Source organism: Colias croceus, chromosome 9 (genome assembly GCF_905220415.1).
Source record: "Colias croceus chromosome 9, ilColCroc2.1".
Lineage (NCBI taxonomy): Eukaryota > Metazoa > Arthropoda > Insecta > Lepidoptera > Pieridae > Colias > Colias croceus.
This window is the reverse complement of record NC_059545.1, coordinates 2,847,674-2,868,566: the sequence shown is the minus strand read 5'-3', so window position 1 is coordinate 2,868,566 and position 20,893 is coordinate 2,847,674. Positions and strand designations below refer to the sequence as shown.

Genomic DNA, 20,893 nt, shown 5'->3' with positions numbered 1-20,893 from the left:
TGTCATAAGATTATCTAATATAAAGATAAAAGAGATGGAACGACCAAGTTAAACTTTTTATACAGACGAATATTTCGTAAAATTTTCAAATCTTGGCATCTATTCAATAAAAAAGTCTCATAAAAAAATAATCCGACTCTAATTCAACAACAACAAAAATTCCTTAAAAAGATTGAGCCTAATTCTTAACAAAAAAAGGTCACCAGCCCCTTCTTTATTTATCCAGTCAGTTCTTTAACATCGACGTAACGATACTTAATTCTTAACTAAAGCATTCAAGTCCTGGTAGTTGCTTCATAAAACTACCTCTAATATACAGGGTTATTGGAGTTCACATATCGGCTGTATCAATTTCAAACTGCAGTTTATCAAGTTATAGGCTCTCAGGGTGGATAATTTTCAGGATGCTCCTACATGACTAAGGGCTGCATCAAATATAGAGCTAAAATATGATTTCTCAGACTAAATTATTAAATTGTAGAGACGTTTATTTTAAAATAAATAAATGGGTATTTTTAATTACTATTATTGCATTAGATTGTAGATTATTGCCACAATACATCATTCCAATTATTTAAGTGTAATTTTTTATAGAAACGTTTTATTTGTAACGAATAGTTCATTTTAGTCAAAAGTTAGAAATTACTCAAAACGTAGGTGTAACAGCACAAATTTTTCCAATTATGTCCTCTCTGTGGGTTCATGGAAAAAACCCGTAAACTTTATCGTTTCATAGGTAAGTTCAAGGACAACTTTACATAGCCTACTATGGAAAATACGTTATTTTCCGTCGTTAAAGCTCAAAGAAAATCCGAACGAATTTATATATTTTTCATTTAAAACAGACGTTTGATATTAAATTTGTTATAGTTTTCATCTTCAATAAAATACCATACGATTAGACAGTTTCCTTTACACATAAAATAATATTACACATATTTCCCAACGTCGACTCATGTTATCATCTCATATTATCAGTTCAATACTTAACAGCGAACGCCTTTTTATGCAAACTGGAGGAATTTCAATAAAATATAATCGCATACATCGCGGAGATTAGACTGATAATGGTATATTTTAGATAAAGTACACAAAGTGTACGATATATTTTTATGGAATGCAAAACTCCATTGCTTTTTATGTGCCGTGTGTATTAATTTTGTGACCGAGAAGGAAATTTTCAATCTTTACCCATAATCTATTCGATGATTGTAATCTTCAAAATATACCACTTTTTCACGACATTGAGTTTAAAACAGTAATTTTAAAACTACATATACAATTCTGTTTGATGTGATCGTGAAACCTACAAGTATTCTATGCCAAATAAGTTAAGGCATTTAAAAAGGAGATATCTGGAGAAGGATTCTTCCATCTATTGGTTTAAATTACTTTCAATCGCTTTGAATTTTTATAATCGCAACTTTAATACATGTTAAATTATTATTATAAATAAACAATTTTGATCAAAACATAATCCCAACCACACCACGCAAACTAACAACATTCAATTAAACACCAAAAACATTTGACGACCGCAACCTACCGCAAGGAGCCTTCACGTTTTACGATATCGTTACGATTTAATATCGCGCCGCGGCACTCGCTCATTTTTAGCTTACGATATATGATAAGCGAGATATTATCGCGTCGTATAAATGTTTACGAGTCCTAGTTCACTAAGTGCCTGTACTGGGAGTCGGTGTGCAGTTTGCGAGTCGGAACGTTGAACGTAAATAGATGCTATTACATTGCTTGCGATAGCAAACTGTAACTGCAACGATGTTTGAACGTAATATTATTATGCTCTATTGTTATTGTACGAATTATAATATTGCATTTTTATTGAGTCGACTTGAGACGTAGTGGGATTTAGTTTTTCTGCAACGATGTTGCTGTTGAAAATCTGCCATGATGTTATTATCATGCTGCTTTTATTGACTTAAAAATTTATAGTATAAGATTCCGCGGCCAAATTTTGACTGGCAACCTAGTCGATATACATATATAATATATTCTCCTAATTATAAATATACATAAAAGTTTGGTTCTAGCAAAAAAACTGTGAACGCACTAATCCTGCTGTGGGATCTTAGACTATTACCTCAACTGCAATAAAAGTTATTTTACAAATTAATTCAGATTAAATTAACATTATCATTAATATTTCATGTTTTAATCACACAACACATTTTATACCACGACAAGTCTGTACGTACGTCTACGTCTAACTAGCTACAAAATTCGAGACTAATCAACCGAAACCACTTACGCCTATTCCCATACGCCGAGATGTCATGCAAATTCAATCCTCCCTGTGTTCACATGCATTTTTCACATTTTCACCCCATTTTGCCGACAGCGCGAGATACTAACGCCCCATCCTATGTAATTACCGACTGCGCAACGTACCTACAAACAGACTTTTTGACAAACATTGTGTTCGTCGAAAGGCGTCGCGTGAACACGATAGTGCAGTAATTAAATAGCAACTGTGCCTCTTTTAATTAGAGCCCGTGTACAATGTACATGGCATTCATATTTGAATAGTTTTTTATTGGCGAACACAAAAGCTAAATCCACGGTTCGGTTTGCAGCCGTGTTAGGTGAATGTAAAATATAACTTTCGAGTATTAAATAATAAAAAAGTTAATATTGAGGAATATTATTACAGTACGAATCAAAATTATTTATTAACCTATAGACTGTACTGATAAATATACTGATGCTGGGTTTCTTTACAGCTAAAAAATAACCTTTAATATTTATATACCTTCTAATCCTAGCCGCTTTTATTAGGTACCTTAATTACATAACATTTTATAGGAATAGATCCAATACAAATAATTTGGTGAACTCGTTTATTTACTGCCACAATAAAAACTCAGATAAGAACAATTCATATAATTCCTCGAATCGCGTTCGGTAATAAACAAGTATAATATTTCGCTTGTTACCGATACAAAATTGAATTGTTTACGATTAATTATCCACGAAATGCGAGAAGATTCGTTAGTTTCGCTCCGTATCTGTGGACTGTAATTTTAGTTGAAACCGCACCGTTATTTATATAAATTCGTGTGATGTCTTCAAGTGCGCACTTCAAAGCGGACCCTTAGGTCGAAATGTTACAAAATTAAGGCCAACGGACATACCTGCCTTTTAGTGTCCGCTTCAGTTTTGAACCCTTATTATTACAGCTGTGCTCTAGTGTTTTGACTCAACTTATTATGTCAAACAACTCAATGGTAATGCTTTATTTAATTTAAAAATTTGAAGGGTTAGTTTGCTAGCGTAGTGAAACCGACTTGATAAAATATTTTAAATTGAATAATTTAGTTACTCGCATTTAAAACTAACATCCTGGGCAAGTATTTTTTCTATGTAATTCTACAAAAGAATATTAGGTTTTTAAAAATAATAAATCCCAATCCGATAAATTAATTCTACATATAAGAGGTTTTAAAATACCCGTAATTATATAATTAGGTACCACCCTAATTCCTTCTATTAACCGCATTGATTTTCTAATTGTCATAATTCAAACCTACTGACGATATGCCTACCTACCTACATTTGTACAACTACACATAGATACAGCTAACAAAAGTACCTACTTACCTTTTTAATCAAGAAGAATTCGTAAGAATCTTCAACTACCCACAAACACACATTCACACTCATGTAGTTTAAGCGCCATATACCATAGAATTAAAACCTACTGACGACATAGTTACCTACCTACAACTTCATATACATGTACATACAAAACTACCCACTTCCCATAACGATTCTCCAACTACTCACAAACACACATTCACATTCATACAATATAGTTCATACTTACATGCGGGTCACGACAGTCGATCACGCGACAATAATTAAAAATATTAGCCTAATCACTCTGACCCTGCCGGCTTAAGTTCGGGCCGTTTTACTTAGCGGCTCCATAAATTACGATTGGGAGTGCCATAGCAGTGGAGAATAATGAATATGGCTGTATTAATAAAAGTGGGATGTTATTTTTTGTCTACGTCACGCGATTGACCGATAAAAACTGGATCGATGGAGCCGTCTATCATGTTATTACGATGCGACATTTGATAATGGTTGCCTGTAACTCATTGCTTCAAATGCGTATGATGATTATCATTTAGTCACAATGACTCAATACATTTTAATCGACTTCAAAAGACTTAACGAAATCCTGAATTATATGAAAGAGCAACAAATACTTTATCCATGAGATTTAACGATAAATGATTTGATCAAACTATATCCACTATCTCCACGCAACAAAAACTTTTCTCAAAACAAATAATTTAAACATAGCCCATAAAACAATACAATATCCAAGCACAACAGTTAATATCGCAAACTCCAATAACCGCAATCAATTTCAATTTAGCGAAACTTCTCGAAGCAAAAACATTATTAATATAGTACCTACCTACAGTACAGGGATGGAAAAACAAAAGTTCTATAGAGACGGGGCCGATTTACCGCGCAAATTGTGCTACAAATCGACTTGTTATATAATAACTGTCAACCTATATTTGTCATTCGCTTTTTGTATTGTCTATGCCAATATTTTTTCGATCGCAGGAATTTTTGATGAATTGCGTCGAGGCCGAAAATCCCCGCGTTACTTATGTGCGAACAATGTTTAAGCTTTATGGCTGCACTAGATTTCCGCCCGCGGCTTCGCCCGCGTTTGCAAAGGAAAACCCGCATAGTTCCCGTTCCCGTGGGATTTCCGGGATAAAAACTATCCTATGTGTTAATCCAAGTTACCCTCTATATGTGTGCTAAATTTCATTGTAATCGGTTCAGTAGTTTTTACGTGAAAGAGTAACAAACATCCATACATCCATACATCCATACATCCTTACAAACTTTCGCCTTTATAATATATATTAGATAGATATTTTCATTACCTACTAGGTATACAGTTTGTTTTTAAGATTAAGAATATTATATTCATTAACTTCACCTTAATAAGTAATTACTATCATGATAATGCAATCAAGTTTTAATCCGTTATACCTACCCATAAAAAATAGTTTCAAGAAATAATTTTCATACGGAGTTAAGCAGGCTATCCTCATATTTCATCAAAATGGTTTCATCTTAAATCCGTGAATAATATCGCTAGCAATTTTCTATGAAAACAATTGCGTCGGGCCAGCCATGATGAAAATATTTAAGCCTCCAATTATATAACTGGCAGTCCTTTGTGCGAGCTAGTTAGCCGTTAGGTTTTGTTATTACAAGATTTATGATCTCTATAAAAAAAACAAGTGAATTTTATTAGAGAACTATGCTTTCTGATATAACATTTTCTTGTAGTTTATATTTTCAGGTTTTTTCTCATATGTTAACAATCACCAAATGCAGAAGTTACCCGAGAATCTTGCATACATTGCATGCATTGTAGAGCTGTTAATATATTCTATTTAAAGTCTCTTCAATCATCAACTAAAAGGGTATTCCATAGAACCATTCACCCGTCCAATTAATAAAGGTAGGTTCTCGTTCATTCACCCAGCCCTAACCATCACAACACAGCAAAGACAAACCGATCGTCTTAGCTTTTTTGGGCGCACACAGTTAAAAAGCCTGTAGGGCTTACACGGCTCGACACGAGATAAGGCCTTTCACCCGCTCATACAAGTCCCATTAACTTCGGTAAAGTAAAGGCGGCGTTAAGTATTCACGTATCGCGTTTACATCTCCTTTCAGCGCGATAGCCGTGTTGTGTGCACGCGCCGAGATGAAAGCCGGCTGAATGACGAGTCAAAGGCGCTGCTTGACACTCGAGACGCGATGTTTAGAGGTGCGAAGTCGATACGCTGCCTTGCAGTTTTCAGATTGTCTTAATAGATTTTCTTAGAGGGGATAGATAGGCAATGCGCCTCGGGCAATTTACGAAACATTTCGGCGATTGCGTATTTTAGCAGCGATGTGGCTTATGAACTTACAAAATAAGCTTTTGTAAGGAATTAAATATAATATATAGAAGCCCTCAGAAAGAAGACAAAAGTGCAGTATTTATTAAGAGATAATTAATTCACAATTTTTAGGATTGCCTATTCTGAAAGACGGAATTAATCGATTCAAACAAAACACTAATTAATTTCTATTGCTCTTCATTTACATGTTTCATCCATACTCTTACTCCTTCGACACAATCAAAGAACACTAAAGCATCTCACCAAGCACACAAAAATGATTCGACACACCGTCCCGTTCATAAAACATCTTCATACCTTGTCAATTCAGAATTTATCTCGGTCATACTAACCCTATCTGTCCATTACTTAGTGGCTGGGTTAATAAGCTCTTTTGTTCGCCGCCCTAGCTTCCCTCACTATTCCGCCTTGAATGCAACTTGTGTTATCATGTTTACACGTTCTAAAGGCTGTCTACCGTACGACAATTTTTGTTAGCTACATAATAATTATATAGGGAGATGGCTTCTTTAGATAGCCTAGTTGGGACGATAGTTAAAAGATTATATGGTGTTACGTTGAGATACCTAAAAGTAGAGTGCATTCGTAATTTTTTCCTTGAGAAATATTATCAAAATACAATTGTTGGGTATGTGTGTACGTTTTTGATAAATTTTATCACAGAGCTGTAAAATAAAAGTAGGTACCTTTGCAGTTTACAGATATTTTTGTCTCAATATTTTAAAATAAGGTGATGGGAAATCTCATTACTTACCTTTTATTTGCATTTTCCGATAAACTAATGCTAATATGGATCAAAATGTTTGATTATACAAAGCCTTGCCTCGATAATTTACAAGATTAACTCAGCCAATTATCTGCTTCACCCTCCACCATCAACACCGCACACTTAGAAGTAAACATTTAAAACTTGAGACGCAAAATAAACGTGTATTTAACCCCGAAACCTGCAGGTTGTTATCTCTAGAACCTAAACAAGCTCAAGCTATTTACTCTCCATTGTTCCTAATAACAAGGCGATCTGTCAAAACACCCGATATCACATCCAACGTAAACTTTATTAAAGTTAAATAAGAAAATTCACCCATGCAGAAACTTTCTATTACTGGCGAATAGAGGGAAAATCTCTTATCAAAAGCGATTATTGGGCCGAGATTAATATCTATCGTATACCGTGTAGCTGCCTGATGGGATTTTTAAGCAATAATCCTTTGTGTGCACGTTTGTTTAACTATATTACATTTTTGAGTCGAACATGGCAACAGCAGCGTGCTCTTATTGTGCTTTTTGTGTTGCAATATTGAGGCTTCTATTTAGTGAAACGAAGAGTAAACTCACCAATAGGATAGTTTATGTTGAAGACGACATTTTATCTTTTTGCCGTGCGTTGTATGAGACTTAATATATGATTTAGACTTTAATAATTAATTATGTTTGAAAATATATTAAGTTCGGACCTACATGCTTAAAATTATATAAATGCATGTGCACATTGTAGATAACTGACTATTGAAATATACCGAATTTTCCTTGTTTTACACTGTATTTGTGGCGTAAATTTTTTTGCGTTGGAATGAACGATAATTTTTCATAAAACGCGGATACCATCAGCCAAAATACATCGATAAAAATGAATTAACGCCTCAAGCCATTTCTACATTACATAAAAAGTGTTTTCTTTCTAAGCTTTCATAGCGAGCTTCACTCCGTTATTTATAAGTATACTCCACAAGGCGGAGAACAATGTACCGCGCATAGTAAAGGATAAATATTATGGAAAAACAAACATTATCTCGCGGCCGCTGTTCAATGTGTCATTCCGGAACAATATGACAGGTTCATTCCCTCTTATCCCCTCGTGTATATTAAAATGCAAATCCGAGCCGGTTGGCGGCTCCGTAACTTATTTTTTCTACCGAATCGATAGCCGACGTAATCGAGACGAATATAGTCACGTATGTAATATATTTGCCACCATACTCGCGTCGTCGTAAAGATCTAATGCGGAATCTTTTTACTTATTCCAATATGTGCAGACAATAAAACATTCCCCCCCGTTTACGAGAGCGATAAAATTCTTAATCGAAAATTAATGTCGAAACCGCGAGGCCGAAAAGCCTGTTTGTCTTTGTTGGTCTTGTAAAAAGGGTAATTCCGAGGAGCTGGCATTCGTTGTTGTATCATTTTGTTCATTAATTGCGTTCACGAGTCGAAGGCGGTCGGTTTATGGGCGCCGCAGCCGGTCGGCCCTGCCTCATGCAAATGATACACGCCGCGTGCTAGTAACGATACCATTATAACAATTTAAGAAGTAAAATAACAATAACTGGATGTTGGATTTAAATATCCGACTCTGTGTGACACGTACGTGTTCTGATATCAAATAAAATGAGACACTCGCCCGCTCTCTCTTCATAAGACTGGATGAAAATCTTTTTGAATAATATTGAATATGTTTGATTTAATATTATATGTGTTAGCTATTCGATCTGTTTTGAATGTGAAATGAAAAATTTGCTTTTTACAATGTTTTATAAATAAATTCTATTAAAGAGCGAATGCAGACATTTTCACAAATATGAAGAGTTAGGATTACAGTCTAATTTGTTTGTCCAAACATAAACGTTACGGAGACCGTACGCAACAAAGCATGATAATCAAAAAGAAGATCATAATACGACGATGATCATGACTCGAAACAATTTAATTCAACCCGCTCTAATGACCCAAACATCCCACCAGGCCGCGTAAAGTAATCTGGGTTCACCATTTAATTTGAACGCATGAAACCATTTTAACATCTCGTTTTCATAAAGAAAGATAATTATGCGCGGGTCGGGTAGACCTCGAGACGCAGGGTGCGATTTTTGGTTGGAGCTTTATGATAATATACCGCCTTTCTCTATGCTAATGACCGAATATGAGAGTATTCATATAGAACCACTATTTAACCCTCACGTGCTTCTGTTCCTAACATGGCGTAATAACGAAGTACTGGGTATTATGTTAATTTTCTCCTTAGCGGGTCACAGTCACGGTAATTGTTGTAAAATCCACTCTATTACAATGGTACGAGATGTCATTATACTATGCTGTAACTAGCGCTCTAAATAAAGGTATTTTCAAATTGGATCCAAGCTGGTTGAAGCTTATTAACCAGGTTAAGTAATTATGTATCGAATGTTTTTTAATTGTAAATAATAGTTGAGAGAATGTTTCATAGGAGAATTCTAAATATGTGGGCGTAAAACTGAGGTAATATAGAGCACGTAAAGTTTCATGACAGCGAGTATTTGAATAAAGTTTGGATTCAATATTTATGCGAGAAGGCACAACTGTACTCTGAGAAAAGTATGGCTTGAGTTACATAACCATATATTTCAAATGTATGTAATAAGACGAGTAGAGGCCTCTATACAACTTTTGAAAAACGATAATTTATATAAATCGAATAAGCAACAGCAATTACACTTTCCAAACCGGTATAAGAGCGTTTTACTAAACAAATCATGTTAAAACAAATATGTAGAAAACAGTTATAACAATAGCATATTAAAAACATTTTTTTTTCTATAATCCATCAAAACAAGCTCCACCAACACATGATTACAATTACTTTACAATACGATTCACGAATAATTATACAACGCACCCCTATATAGTAATTTGCAGTTATATCATCACCATGTATAATTACTTCCTGGGGCACATATAAAAAATCTGATATAGCATGCACGCGTGACAAGTGTCGCCGTTCTCATAAACTTATAACCATAATTACAGCGAGGTGTTATTCCTGCTGGCACGTAATTATATTCGAATGTTGCCATCGTCAGTTCGTTCTTTACATTCCTGCAATACTTAAATTACAAGTTAATAGCGTGCTAGGTGGCTAGACTCCCATTTGTTTCGCGAAAATTTCTCTTTGCAATCCACGAATTCAAACGTAATGACGTTATTTATTTCTTTGATACTCACAAGGGGTTATCACGCAATGCATTGGTATTAAATTTGCTATTTAATATAACATTATTCAAAGTTTGTAAGAATCTACAAACACTGATAAAAAGATTTCAATGATCACTATGTAAAGTTTTATAAAGTTATCATCAAATAAATACTGCGTGATAAACCATATTATAATATCAACTCTACCACATTTCATGACAAAGAGAAACTGCAAAACAAGTACTAGTCTAGCTTTATAAAAATTGCAAAACAACTCACCATCAGCGTCGGCTTGGGCGGTGAAGAACAGCAGACATGCGATCACTAGAGCGGCCGTGCGATGTCGCGCGCGTCGCCGCTCTCGCATCTTACCGGCGCCGGGCTGCGCCTGCGCCTGCGCCAAATACCACGTCACTACCCACCGGCATCACAGCGCGGAAACCCGCGCGACAAACCCAACCCACACGATCAGAACCTCTTCTCTACTTACTTACACTATACACATCACAACCGAGTTTTGCCACTTACATTTACCCTAACCTAATAATATCACATAAAATACGACAACCGCTTCGATGATTTAAAAAACACGAAATATATTCTAAAAAGATCGTAAAGGACAACGATTAGTAACTATAGGTAAATATGTACAACGAATTTTGTTTAGTTTTCTTTTGAGGTTTTCTTTCATTCACTGCGTTCGGTGCACAGTTCAGGGCGACCGTTCAACCATATTCCATTGTCGGTGTTTATTGTATCTCAACTGGATCCCTGTAAAGCACGGCACTTGCACGTTCGTCTGACGTCACTACGGCTACCACTATTCTCGATCAAACACATTTTTGTCCGTTTATCCGAACCATACGCAGCGCTCGCCGGCCGGACCTGCAACACGGGTGTTTATACATCAGAACGGTTAAATGATCCGTTTCGTTCTGATGTATTTTTATTTCGGAAAACAAAACGGAATCGGACAGCGCATTAAACATTAAACGTTTATTTAAAGCGAGGCTCGGATTGTACAGTTTTTCGATTTTATCCGCGCGGGTGTTAAAAATTTCCATTTAAATGCTATGCCGTGGATGCTAACACTGTATGAATTAATCGTGTGAATAGCAATCACGGGAGATTACACTTCGTAACATATTCAACTTTTAAACGAAATTCATTCATCTTAACACGCGATGGGCGAACAATTTTGATTTTACTTTTCACGTAAATTATTTAAAGCTGATAAAAACTTTATGTTACGATTTCACACTAACAAGGAAACCGTTTTATTACACTAATTCTTGTTTAAAATGAATGCATTACTAAATCAACCAATAGCAATTTGAAGAAAGTAGCCATTGGGAATGCTAGATTGTAGCGAAGTAAATACGTGTTTATGTGTGACGTTCGCCTTTGAAGCGACACTGCTACGTGATACAGTAAGCGTGAGCTTCCACGGGTGGTGCTAAGCGATTGCGAATTTTATTGTTACGACTGTAAAGTTTCAATAAGCTTAACACAAGAAGCCTTCTTCTAGAAACCTTTACATAATCGCAAAATGTTACATTACATATTTTTGAACAGATATTAATAAACTGAGCTTATAAGTTATAACTAATATAGATATTATGTATGAGTAGATAGTTAGAAATTTTTGTACGTTGGAACACATTACATATGCAAAAATAGGAATATCAAATTCTCTGTAAACAAAGAAATTTCCATGTAATGAATTATTCATATTACTCAGGAAACTTTGATCTAAAAATTATAATGATTAAAGCAGCGTTTGCGTCAATAATTTATTTTCAATTTCATGTTAATTTCTCATTCGCGGACATAAATTTATTTTTTAATGAAAGTTATTGACATATCAAAAATAGCTTCTATATCAATTTTTAAATACCTAATTTCGTATGATTTACAAACATAGTTTGTATTAACTCGTTCATACCATCTATATTATGGGTCCAGGATACTAATAATTATTCCTGACAATAATTTCACACTCTTTACTTCAGCAGTCAGCTACAAAATAAACACAGCTTCATCATTTTTCTGATACAAAATTCGAATTCAAAAATCAATCAACTCTGTTACATCGCTTCCTATAGCATATCTTCCACTACGACACAACCTTTACAACTTTAGCTCGACTCTGCACGGACCATTGTCAAATGTTCATTGTTATGAATGTTACTCCAGTCTGAGCGTTTTGATTTCACTTCAAGATTACTATACTGCAGTTTGACTCAACCCAACTACGTTTCAGCCAGAATTAATAGGATATACAACTAACTAGCGACGGATATCAAATCCGGATTACATATAAAAAAAATAGCAATAATACGAATGTAAACAAATATAAATATTTGTTTACATTCGTATTTAAATATAAAGCATGAAAGAAAAATGAAGATACTTTTTTACTTGTAGAAAAGAAACTAATCACATAAGATTATTTTTTTTTTATTTTAAGCAAAATAACATCTTCATAAACTCATCATTTTTCCATTAATATAACATATCGATTACACTGATCAATTTCCTTATAAATGGTATATATCTCTAAAACTACATTGTCTGTTTCAAATACTTCCACATAGTAATCTATTCAGAATTTCGCCTCGAGCAATAAAATAACCGCGCAAAACAATCATTTCACAAAACTTTCTCGAATGCATGTCAAGAACAGTTTATACTTTAAACATCTCTATTATATTATCGAAATTGAGGGTAAGCATTGAAAATGCAGCGCATTTGTGCAGGTGAGGAAAATTATTTTATATATTTTTTATGCGAATGCAAATAGTACTTCAGATTTAAATCGAGTGAAAACAAAGAAAATACAGAGAATAAGATCGTTGTAATAAATAACATTTTAATCCGATTTGTATTGTATATTAAACTATAACTATTATAGATGAGCAGATTTATTTGCCACTAGACAAAGAATTTATTATTATGTTCTCTCAGTATTTAAGTTTTCGATAAAAATGAAATCTATTGTGTTATCCATAGGATAAATAAACGACGATGACATAATCTTTTTGTACAAAAATCCCTGCATACCTACATAGAGAAATAACTTCTTATTATCGGTATAACACTCCCCTCCACGCGGTCAACCAGAACGCAATATGGCGGGCCAAAAATCTCACAACCAAACGGATTATGACATTGCAAATTCAATATTACAATGTGTGGACACACCGAGGAGCCTGCACGACTTACAACTTCCAATAATATCCGGCCAGGTGCGACCGGTATTTGCATACAAGTGAAATAGCCCCGCTCTGCTGACCTACCGAAACTGTCCGTGTTATACACGTATTATCAAATTATTTGACTAGAACGTTTTCCTTGAAAGGCCATTCAGCGTGGTCGCTAGAGATCTAGATGAAAATTTTGTGTGAATTTTTTTATTACTCAATTTAAGAAAGGTGACAATTGCTTTTATAATAAGTTTCATGTAGTCTTGTTACTCGATTTAAAAAAAATGATCCTCAAAATAAATAGAAATAAAGTTTTTAAATAAGCTGAAGAGTTTGTTTCTTTGAACTCATATCAGGACCCACGGGAACGATTAAAGAAATAATTTCACTATTAGATATCGAGGAGGACTATCGATCTATCGACATTCGATATATAGCTATCACGCTAAGACCAAAAGGAGCGGAGCAATGCGGGTAAAACCGCGGAACACAGCTAGTCTTAGATAATCATGTAACACCTACAAACCTCTTCAAAAACACAGAAGTCTCTTGAACTTAATAAAACGCATGTCCATCAAACACAATAGTAACACAACAACGTATTCACGAAACTAGGTTACGAATTATTGAGCGCTGTTTACGCGTGATTAATCTGTTGTTCGCCCCATTCTCTAATCATATTAGTTCCCATCGACTAGGGCTGACTGGGCAATTTTTCGCGAAACGATCCTTCATTTCGCCACATTCGTCTTTTGTAAATATAAGTTCACTTGAACCACGTTTCTTAAGAATTTTCAACAATCAAAATATGAACCTGTAAATAAATAAAAAGTACAATGCGTGTATTGACGATACTACTGGGAATTAGATTGAAATTGGGGGTCGAATTAGACATTAATAATATACATTCGAGTATATTATTAAGTACCATGATTTAATTTCCTTATTGCTTTTCCTTGTTATTAAAGGTAGTAACGAATAGTCAAATGAATTACTATTTCAAGTATTTATTTAGTATTACAATTTAACCATAATAATAAGATGGTCCCTTACATATTTAATAACTCAATATTAAACCAATACCCTACTGACTCCCCGTTTAAACACGAACAAACGAATGATTAGCAGCCCTATTCGAGCGGGAGCAAGACGTCGCCCGCCGTCATCTATCACGTTCCAACTCGGAAACGTTTAATCACGTCTCGATCTTAATTAACTAACTACCTTATTTGCCAACTCGCTCCCGCAACAATCGTGTATTTTCAAATTGTAAGTATCAAACTCGACACCGTTGTTACCTATATTGGAACGCGAAACTTCAACGAACAGCCCATAGAGTTAATATAGAATAGAGCTCTTGCGCATTTAAAACGTGTTGATACAACAAAAGCAACAATTTGGTACACGAAACGTTATTTATACATTAAAACTGCAAAACCTAATCTGAAGTAACTAGTTTGTTACAACTTGGCTGTACAAATAATTGCTTTTACCATACATTCGAGGTCTCAGCACTGTTTACCGAGCCCGTCTTGACATAGGGAATCTTAATTAAAGCGATTGAGTGTGTGTACTCGCATGTACTGGCAAAGTAGTCATGTTTGAAATTATCATTTGGATGTCTGATCTTTGTATGATATATTACATTTATATTTAGGCTGGATTTAGCGCGAAGTTTGTTATTTATAACGCCATAATATACAAGTACCACTAGTGCAACGAAAATAAATATAAAACTATAGATATTAGAGTAGACTATCTGTATACGACTACTACCTATAAAAAAAACTAACAACAGAATTCCATTAAAACATATGAACTGTCAAGGAACACTCCCATCCAGTTATTAAAAACCGGCGTGCCAAAAAAACATTCGTGCGAGCCGGTCAATATACGAACTTTTCGTACCATAAATTGTCACATACAATTCCCGCCATATATTATCTGTGGCGCCGAAACAAATGTCGTTGTCAACGGCTAGACTAATCCGGGCCGCGCTGTCAGTATTATCGCGAGAGCAAATACTAGCGCACAACGCATTTTCAAGCTAAACGCCAGAATATACGAGATTAGTTTGCATTCATCACAATTTGGAATAACAGACATTTCGTTAATAAATAAACGCTCATTTGATTGCTTGTTTAATTAGCCAAATTGCGAAAATTGTTCTTTGGATATCGCGGATCAATATATAAAATAATCACGATAATACAATGTGTAGTCAAAACCATAATTATTGTAGCACCATAACATAATTGTATGAATCGCGTGACACGAATGCGTTTATCAAACTGTCAATCGCAACATTGACTACATAATAAACTACCCAAATAACAACATACTTAATTCAAATTGTATGCGAAGCAAATCCTTTTATTTTCATCCATAAAGACACCTAAATCCGTTCGGTTATCGCGCGGCGGTCTCTTTGCACTCACTCTGCTACCTCCATTAAATGTATTGTATGCATCGAACGCGCTGTAAAGAACCCTCTGCAACCATTAGTGAAATTAACCCCGTACCCGGCAGTGTACATCGAACACGTGGATTTGAATCGCAGTTTATTACACGTTATTTTTCTTCTTTTCGACTACATTCTTATTAAATGAATAATTATGTCTACGCTACTACGAATCGTAGCTGCTCTACGAAAATGCGTAGCAAACTTGCATGTGAGCTACGAAAGTTTTGCTTACACTGTTATCGCTACATTGATGGTCTAATAAAATATAATGCATTTTTTAAAAATTATGTTAGCAACATAATGTGTCTACAACTTTAGGTAGGAACAGCCTCTAATCTATAACTAATACGACATTAATGCGATGATAGAGCCATAACTCCAGTGCTAATATCATCATCTAAATAATAATTTAGCGTCTTAGTTATGGCCATGTGGTGTGACGTCATTTCATACCCCATTAGCAAATGTGAGCTCGTTCAAGCCAGCCAATATAATACACGTATTAAATTTAATGATCTGTGAGTGCTGTAACTAGCACGATAGTCATATGAATCTGCAGCAATTTGCCTATGGCATGCCTCATTATGCTTAATATCTTGGAGAATGAAATTTCCACTTATCATCGGACGCGTTTTGGTTATGGAAGATTCTAGATCGATGCAGAACAAGCACCGAAGTAAGTACTAACAGGAATTTCTAATAGGGTTTCTCTGATCGTAATTCTCTATGAAGTAGGTAAGCAGCTTTTCTGTATAATTTGTCTTAATTATAAGCTACCTACTACCCATTCCAGGACATAATTTTTCAATATGGTTATGAAAGGTATTAAGTTTTTATAGTGATTCACATAATATTTAGATAATAAGCGTAGATCGAACTAAAAGAAACAAAATATGGGCTCATATCAGTTTTGAGAAACAAATATCACGTAACATGGTTTTCCTTTCAGCATTATATTTGTGAAATGCAGGTTTAATATCACGTCCATCAACAATAATAACATGCATGACTAACGTTTGAATTCTTTAATGCGATTATTGTGCGTACAATGAGCTTGTAATTAAAGTTTGTTGTTATCTATACTAATATTATAAAGCTGAAGAGTTTGTTTGTTTGTTTGAACGCGCTAATCTCAGGAACTACTAGTCCGATTTGAAAAATTCTTTCCCTGTTATATAGCCCATTTATGGAGGAAGGTTATAGGCTATGTGTCATCACGCTACGACCAACAGGGTTTCACCCCCGTGAAACCGTGAATCCACGGGGGTGAAACCGCGCGGAGCAGCTAGTTAATAATATGTCTCGAAAATATGCAGTTTGTGTGTTTATTAGTCATAATATTATGATAGGTATATAAATCAGTCAGTAATTTCATCAGTGCTCTATAATTTTGAATTTATCCATCTTAACAGAAACCTACACTATACCACATAATACTTTGATCAATTATGAAATGAACACGTATACAAGACTTATACATATTACTTTGTATTGAACTATTTAGCAAAACTATTCATGACCCTTGTTAAATTAATTGTTGTTAATAAAATGGTCCTTCGAGTACCTACTCCACTCTCAGCTAATCAATAGTCCACGTCACTGTACCGGTTCGGTTACTCTAAGCACAGACATGTGAAGCAATTTAACCTTACAACGTCTACACTCACCGAATCTGAATTGGAACACGTTTCGTCAATGTTTCCATCGTGCTCTTGCTATGAATACATCTCGCAAGGTATCTTCTATTTAACAACTATAGAACATTGTAGCAAGAAGAAGATGAAAACCTCAAAATAGATCATCTAATAATGCTTCTATAGTGTCATCAAATTAAATCTAGTCGCACTCCTAAATGCAAAGAAAGATATTAATATTACATCAGTAGAAAGCATATTGGAAACGAAGAGTTCCAAAACCGTTTCAAACAAGATTTCATCTGCCCACAGCACCACAAAAACTAACACACTAGCCGTAACGCATTATTAACCGCGCCGCCAAAAGGTCACCGCTAACAATATTTGCAAATTGCTTGTTTGTAAAAGGAGAAAAAATACGAAAAATTCAAATCCACTGTATTGTGACTAACAAGGCACATTCCGCAATTTCCAGCCGAACAAAGCTGGACGCTATGATTTGATGACGCGGCGCGGCGCAGAATAAATGGTTGATTTACGTACACCGAGCCGGCCTACTACTGTTTTGCTTGCAACGCATCTATAACCCGGATATGATATATGCATATTAATAACCCGTATTTAAGCTTGTGCTTATTAGACATGAATGTGGTATTTGTTAAAATAATTATAGAATATCGTTAAGTAAATTACAAAAACTCTTTAGTCTATTCAACGACATGTCTTAATTATTTTATGGCATACGATCTGTTTCATCCCAAAAAGTTGCAACCAATCACAATATCACGAAAGTTTATTCTTTTTTAAATCAACAGCGTCTTGCAAATATGCCTTTAAGTATACAATTGTGTCATTGGCTACAGTGCAAAGGAGTTTCAATCTAATGGGGGTACAGGAATTTTATTAAAGACTAACTAATATCCCACTCAATATGAAGCCCACGAGCCACGAGTCAATAATTAGAAGCACGTAGAAGAGCAGATCTAATTAGTTGTCGATATTACAAATTAAATCTCTTGTACTATAAATGGAAGCGAAGTTCTTTCAGGAATTACGCAATAAACGAGCGAAGTTATTTTATTGTGAGATACAAAATAAACGGCGAAAAAGAGCAATCGCAATTGTTACTTTGTTAACGTATTTTATTGGGAATAAATTAGTTCCAATCTCTATTATTGGTAATTTCCGCGATCAGAATGGGGCAATAAAAAGTGCTGATTACAGAAAACTGGAGTGCGTTTGGTCATCACCAGAAGATTAATTGTGTTCAAATAAAAATATGAACCTTTTATCAATTAATAATCCTCATAAAAATAATTGCCTTGATTTGATCGAAATCAATGTTTGTTTTTAATTTACTAAAGCGTGAAGATTTAAGGTACCTAATAGTTACCCTACCCTAGTACACTAACTATGACCCAATAATTTTATTTCTACTTCTTTTTACCATAAAACAAACTTTATCACTCATAAACATAAATCAGTAGGCGTCTTAGAAGTATGGTAAACTCCAAAACCCCAATAGCTTTTGAGACCTAAAGAGATCTGATACCATCTCTCATTTACATGAGTAAAATAATTGCTAATACTTACACCGTTATTCTCAAACAATCATAGCCCAATTAAACTATCAGTCCAACCGACTCCATTAGTCACTAGCGGCTAAATCTAAAATTGACTGCGTGCATTTTTCGATACATGCAATGAAGTTCCATTGGAACACAAGCCACTCGCGTGAACCGTGGAAATGGGAATGTATTGAATGTACCGTGCGGTCATTTCATGTAGATTTAACGGCTATCAAGTGAATGGTGTGTTTTTTTATAGGTATTATATTAACTCAAGGAATATTGCATACATTTATTAATAAGGGTAAGGAAACAACATGCTACGAAAGAAAGTAGTTATTGTCAACTATAAAATGAGTCAAGTCTTGAACAGCTTTTCTATCTGCTGTTACTTATTATTATATATTTTTCTTTAGAACTAAATTATAATTATAGTAGACTAATTTTTATATATTCAACATTATCCTTTGTTGATATTTGCTGACTTTTATGTATTATAATTACATATTTTACCTCTTTAAATTGAACAAATACTCCATTATAGTCCTATTACCATTCCGACCAGACCACCAGATGTTTGTGCATGAATAATTCATCTGCAATTACAATTATAATTCGTCCTTATTATCAATTCTCATTTGCCTGGAACGAACACGTTAATCTGATCCATTCTCAAAATAGGCTGCGAGATAATACCGCTTCTGGTTTATAGAGACTGTATCGGGAAACCATCGCCAACAATAGCACCGATATTGATTCAACTATTTATTACGCAGTGGGATATATATACGAATATGTCTATATATTCGTAGTACACATATAGGTATGTGGCTGAAATACCACGGATTTACCGTGAGTGGTTAAAACAGATTTCTACTTTTATACGTATTTTTAAATTTAAGTTTGTATGTTCATATGCTTTTGAATAGATATTGACTTTAGAATGTTTTCAACCATTTCAACAATAGGAATCCAACTTAGCGTTATTCAGTGGATCATTATTCCTCATATTAAAAAGTATATTTATCTTACATTTCCTCAGCTTATGTACCTTGTTCCTTAGTATACTCTACGTGAAAATACTACAAAATGTCTATCTTGAAACAACCGTTGATAGCGGTTAATAGTCAATCTTAAACGGCATTTCAATTCAGACATGAGTGTGATACGGAATATGGATTAGCCGCCTTACTCGAATGATAATCGATAACATCTTAATACGCCTAACGCTCCACTGTGAGCTAAACTAACCAAGTAGGCGAACAAATTTGTGCCGAAGATATCTCATAACTTAGCAGCAATATTCGTTCTGAAATATATCTGATTTTTATGAACAGTTTATTTATATTCTTATTATAGTAACATATGAAACGGTACTTTTAATAAATTTAATACTTATAAAATGCAATATGTAAAACAGTTTACAGATAAATAAATGTTCGAGAAGTAGGTTAACCTAGTTTAGAAGACGAATGTGCATTGTGTTAAAGCATATTTTTCTGTAAGCCCTCCGATACTTTATCACAGTTGTTCTATTTCAATATTTGTGTCATTTTGTCTTCAATTTAAACTCAATAACGTATACCTAAATCGGATTAACCAATAATAATTTAACCCCAAGTTCGATAAACTTTACAATAATCTCAATCTAAATGGCCCACACCAAAGCAATCAAACATTAAATTTATATAACGTAAAGCTGCCGCCTCGTTAGCGCAAATCGAATGAGTCCAAGTATAATTTCCTGTCAAGAGAAGTTAAAATGTCCAATAAATAAAAATGTTGCAGGAACAATCTGCATGAAAATTCAATATCCGTGCAAGAATTGAACGAGAACAACTCACTGGATTGTGATTAATTTTATTTGGATTTTAAAGCGGTAAAGAATCCGTTGGTCGGATTGAAATCAATTGTTGCTGAATGATGGATGGTGTGCACGGACAGAAAGCCTGATTGAATTACCGGATTTGTATCTATGAACATGATAATTTTCTTCATTAATGACACAGTGACAAAATTATACACGACGTCTGTTTGTGGCTCGAACGTGCAAAAGTGGTTCTAGTCTCTACCGACTCTTGGTGAAATTGAGATATTTGGG

At 34.5% G+C, this 20,893-nt stretch overlaps 1 protein-coding gene across 5 annotated transcripts in view; it reads right to left on the bottom strand.

Moving 5' to 3' along the window:
* LOC123694220 (tyrosine-protein phosphatase Lar) overlaps positions 1-20,893 on the bottom strand; it is a 323,834-nt gene that overhangs the window by 159,516 nt on the left and 143,425 nt on the right. For all 5 annotated transcript variants that reach the window (XM_045639590.1, XM_045639594.1, XM_045639591.1 and 2 more), the window contains exon 3: positions 10,200-10,314. In XM_045639590.1, coding sequence (XP_045495546.1) covers positions 10,200-10,314 — 115 coding nt within the window. The remainder of the gene's footprint in view (positions 1-10,199; positions 10,315-20,893) is intronic.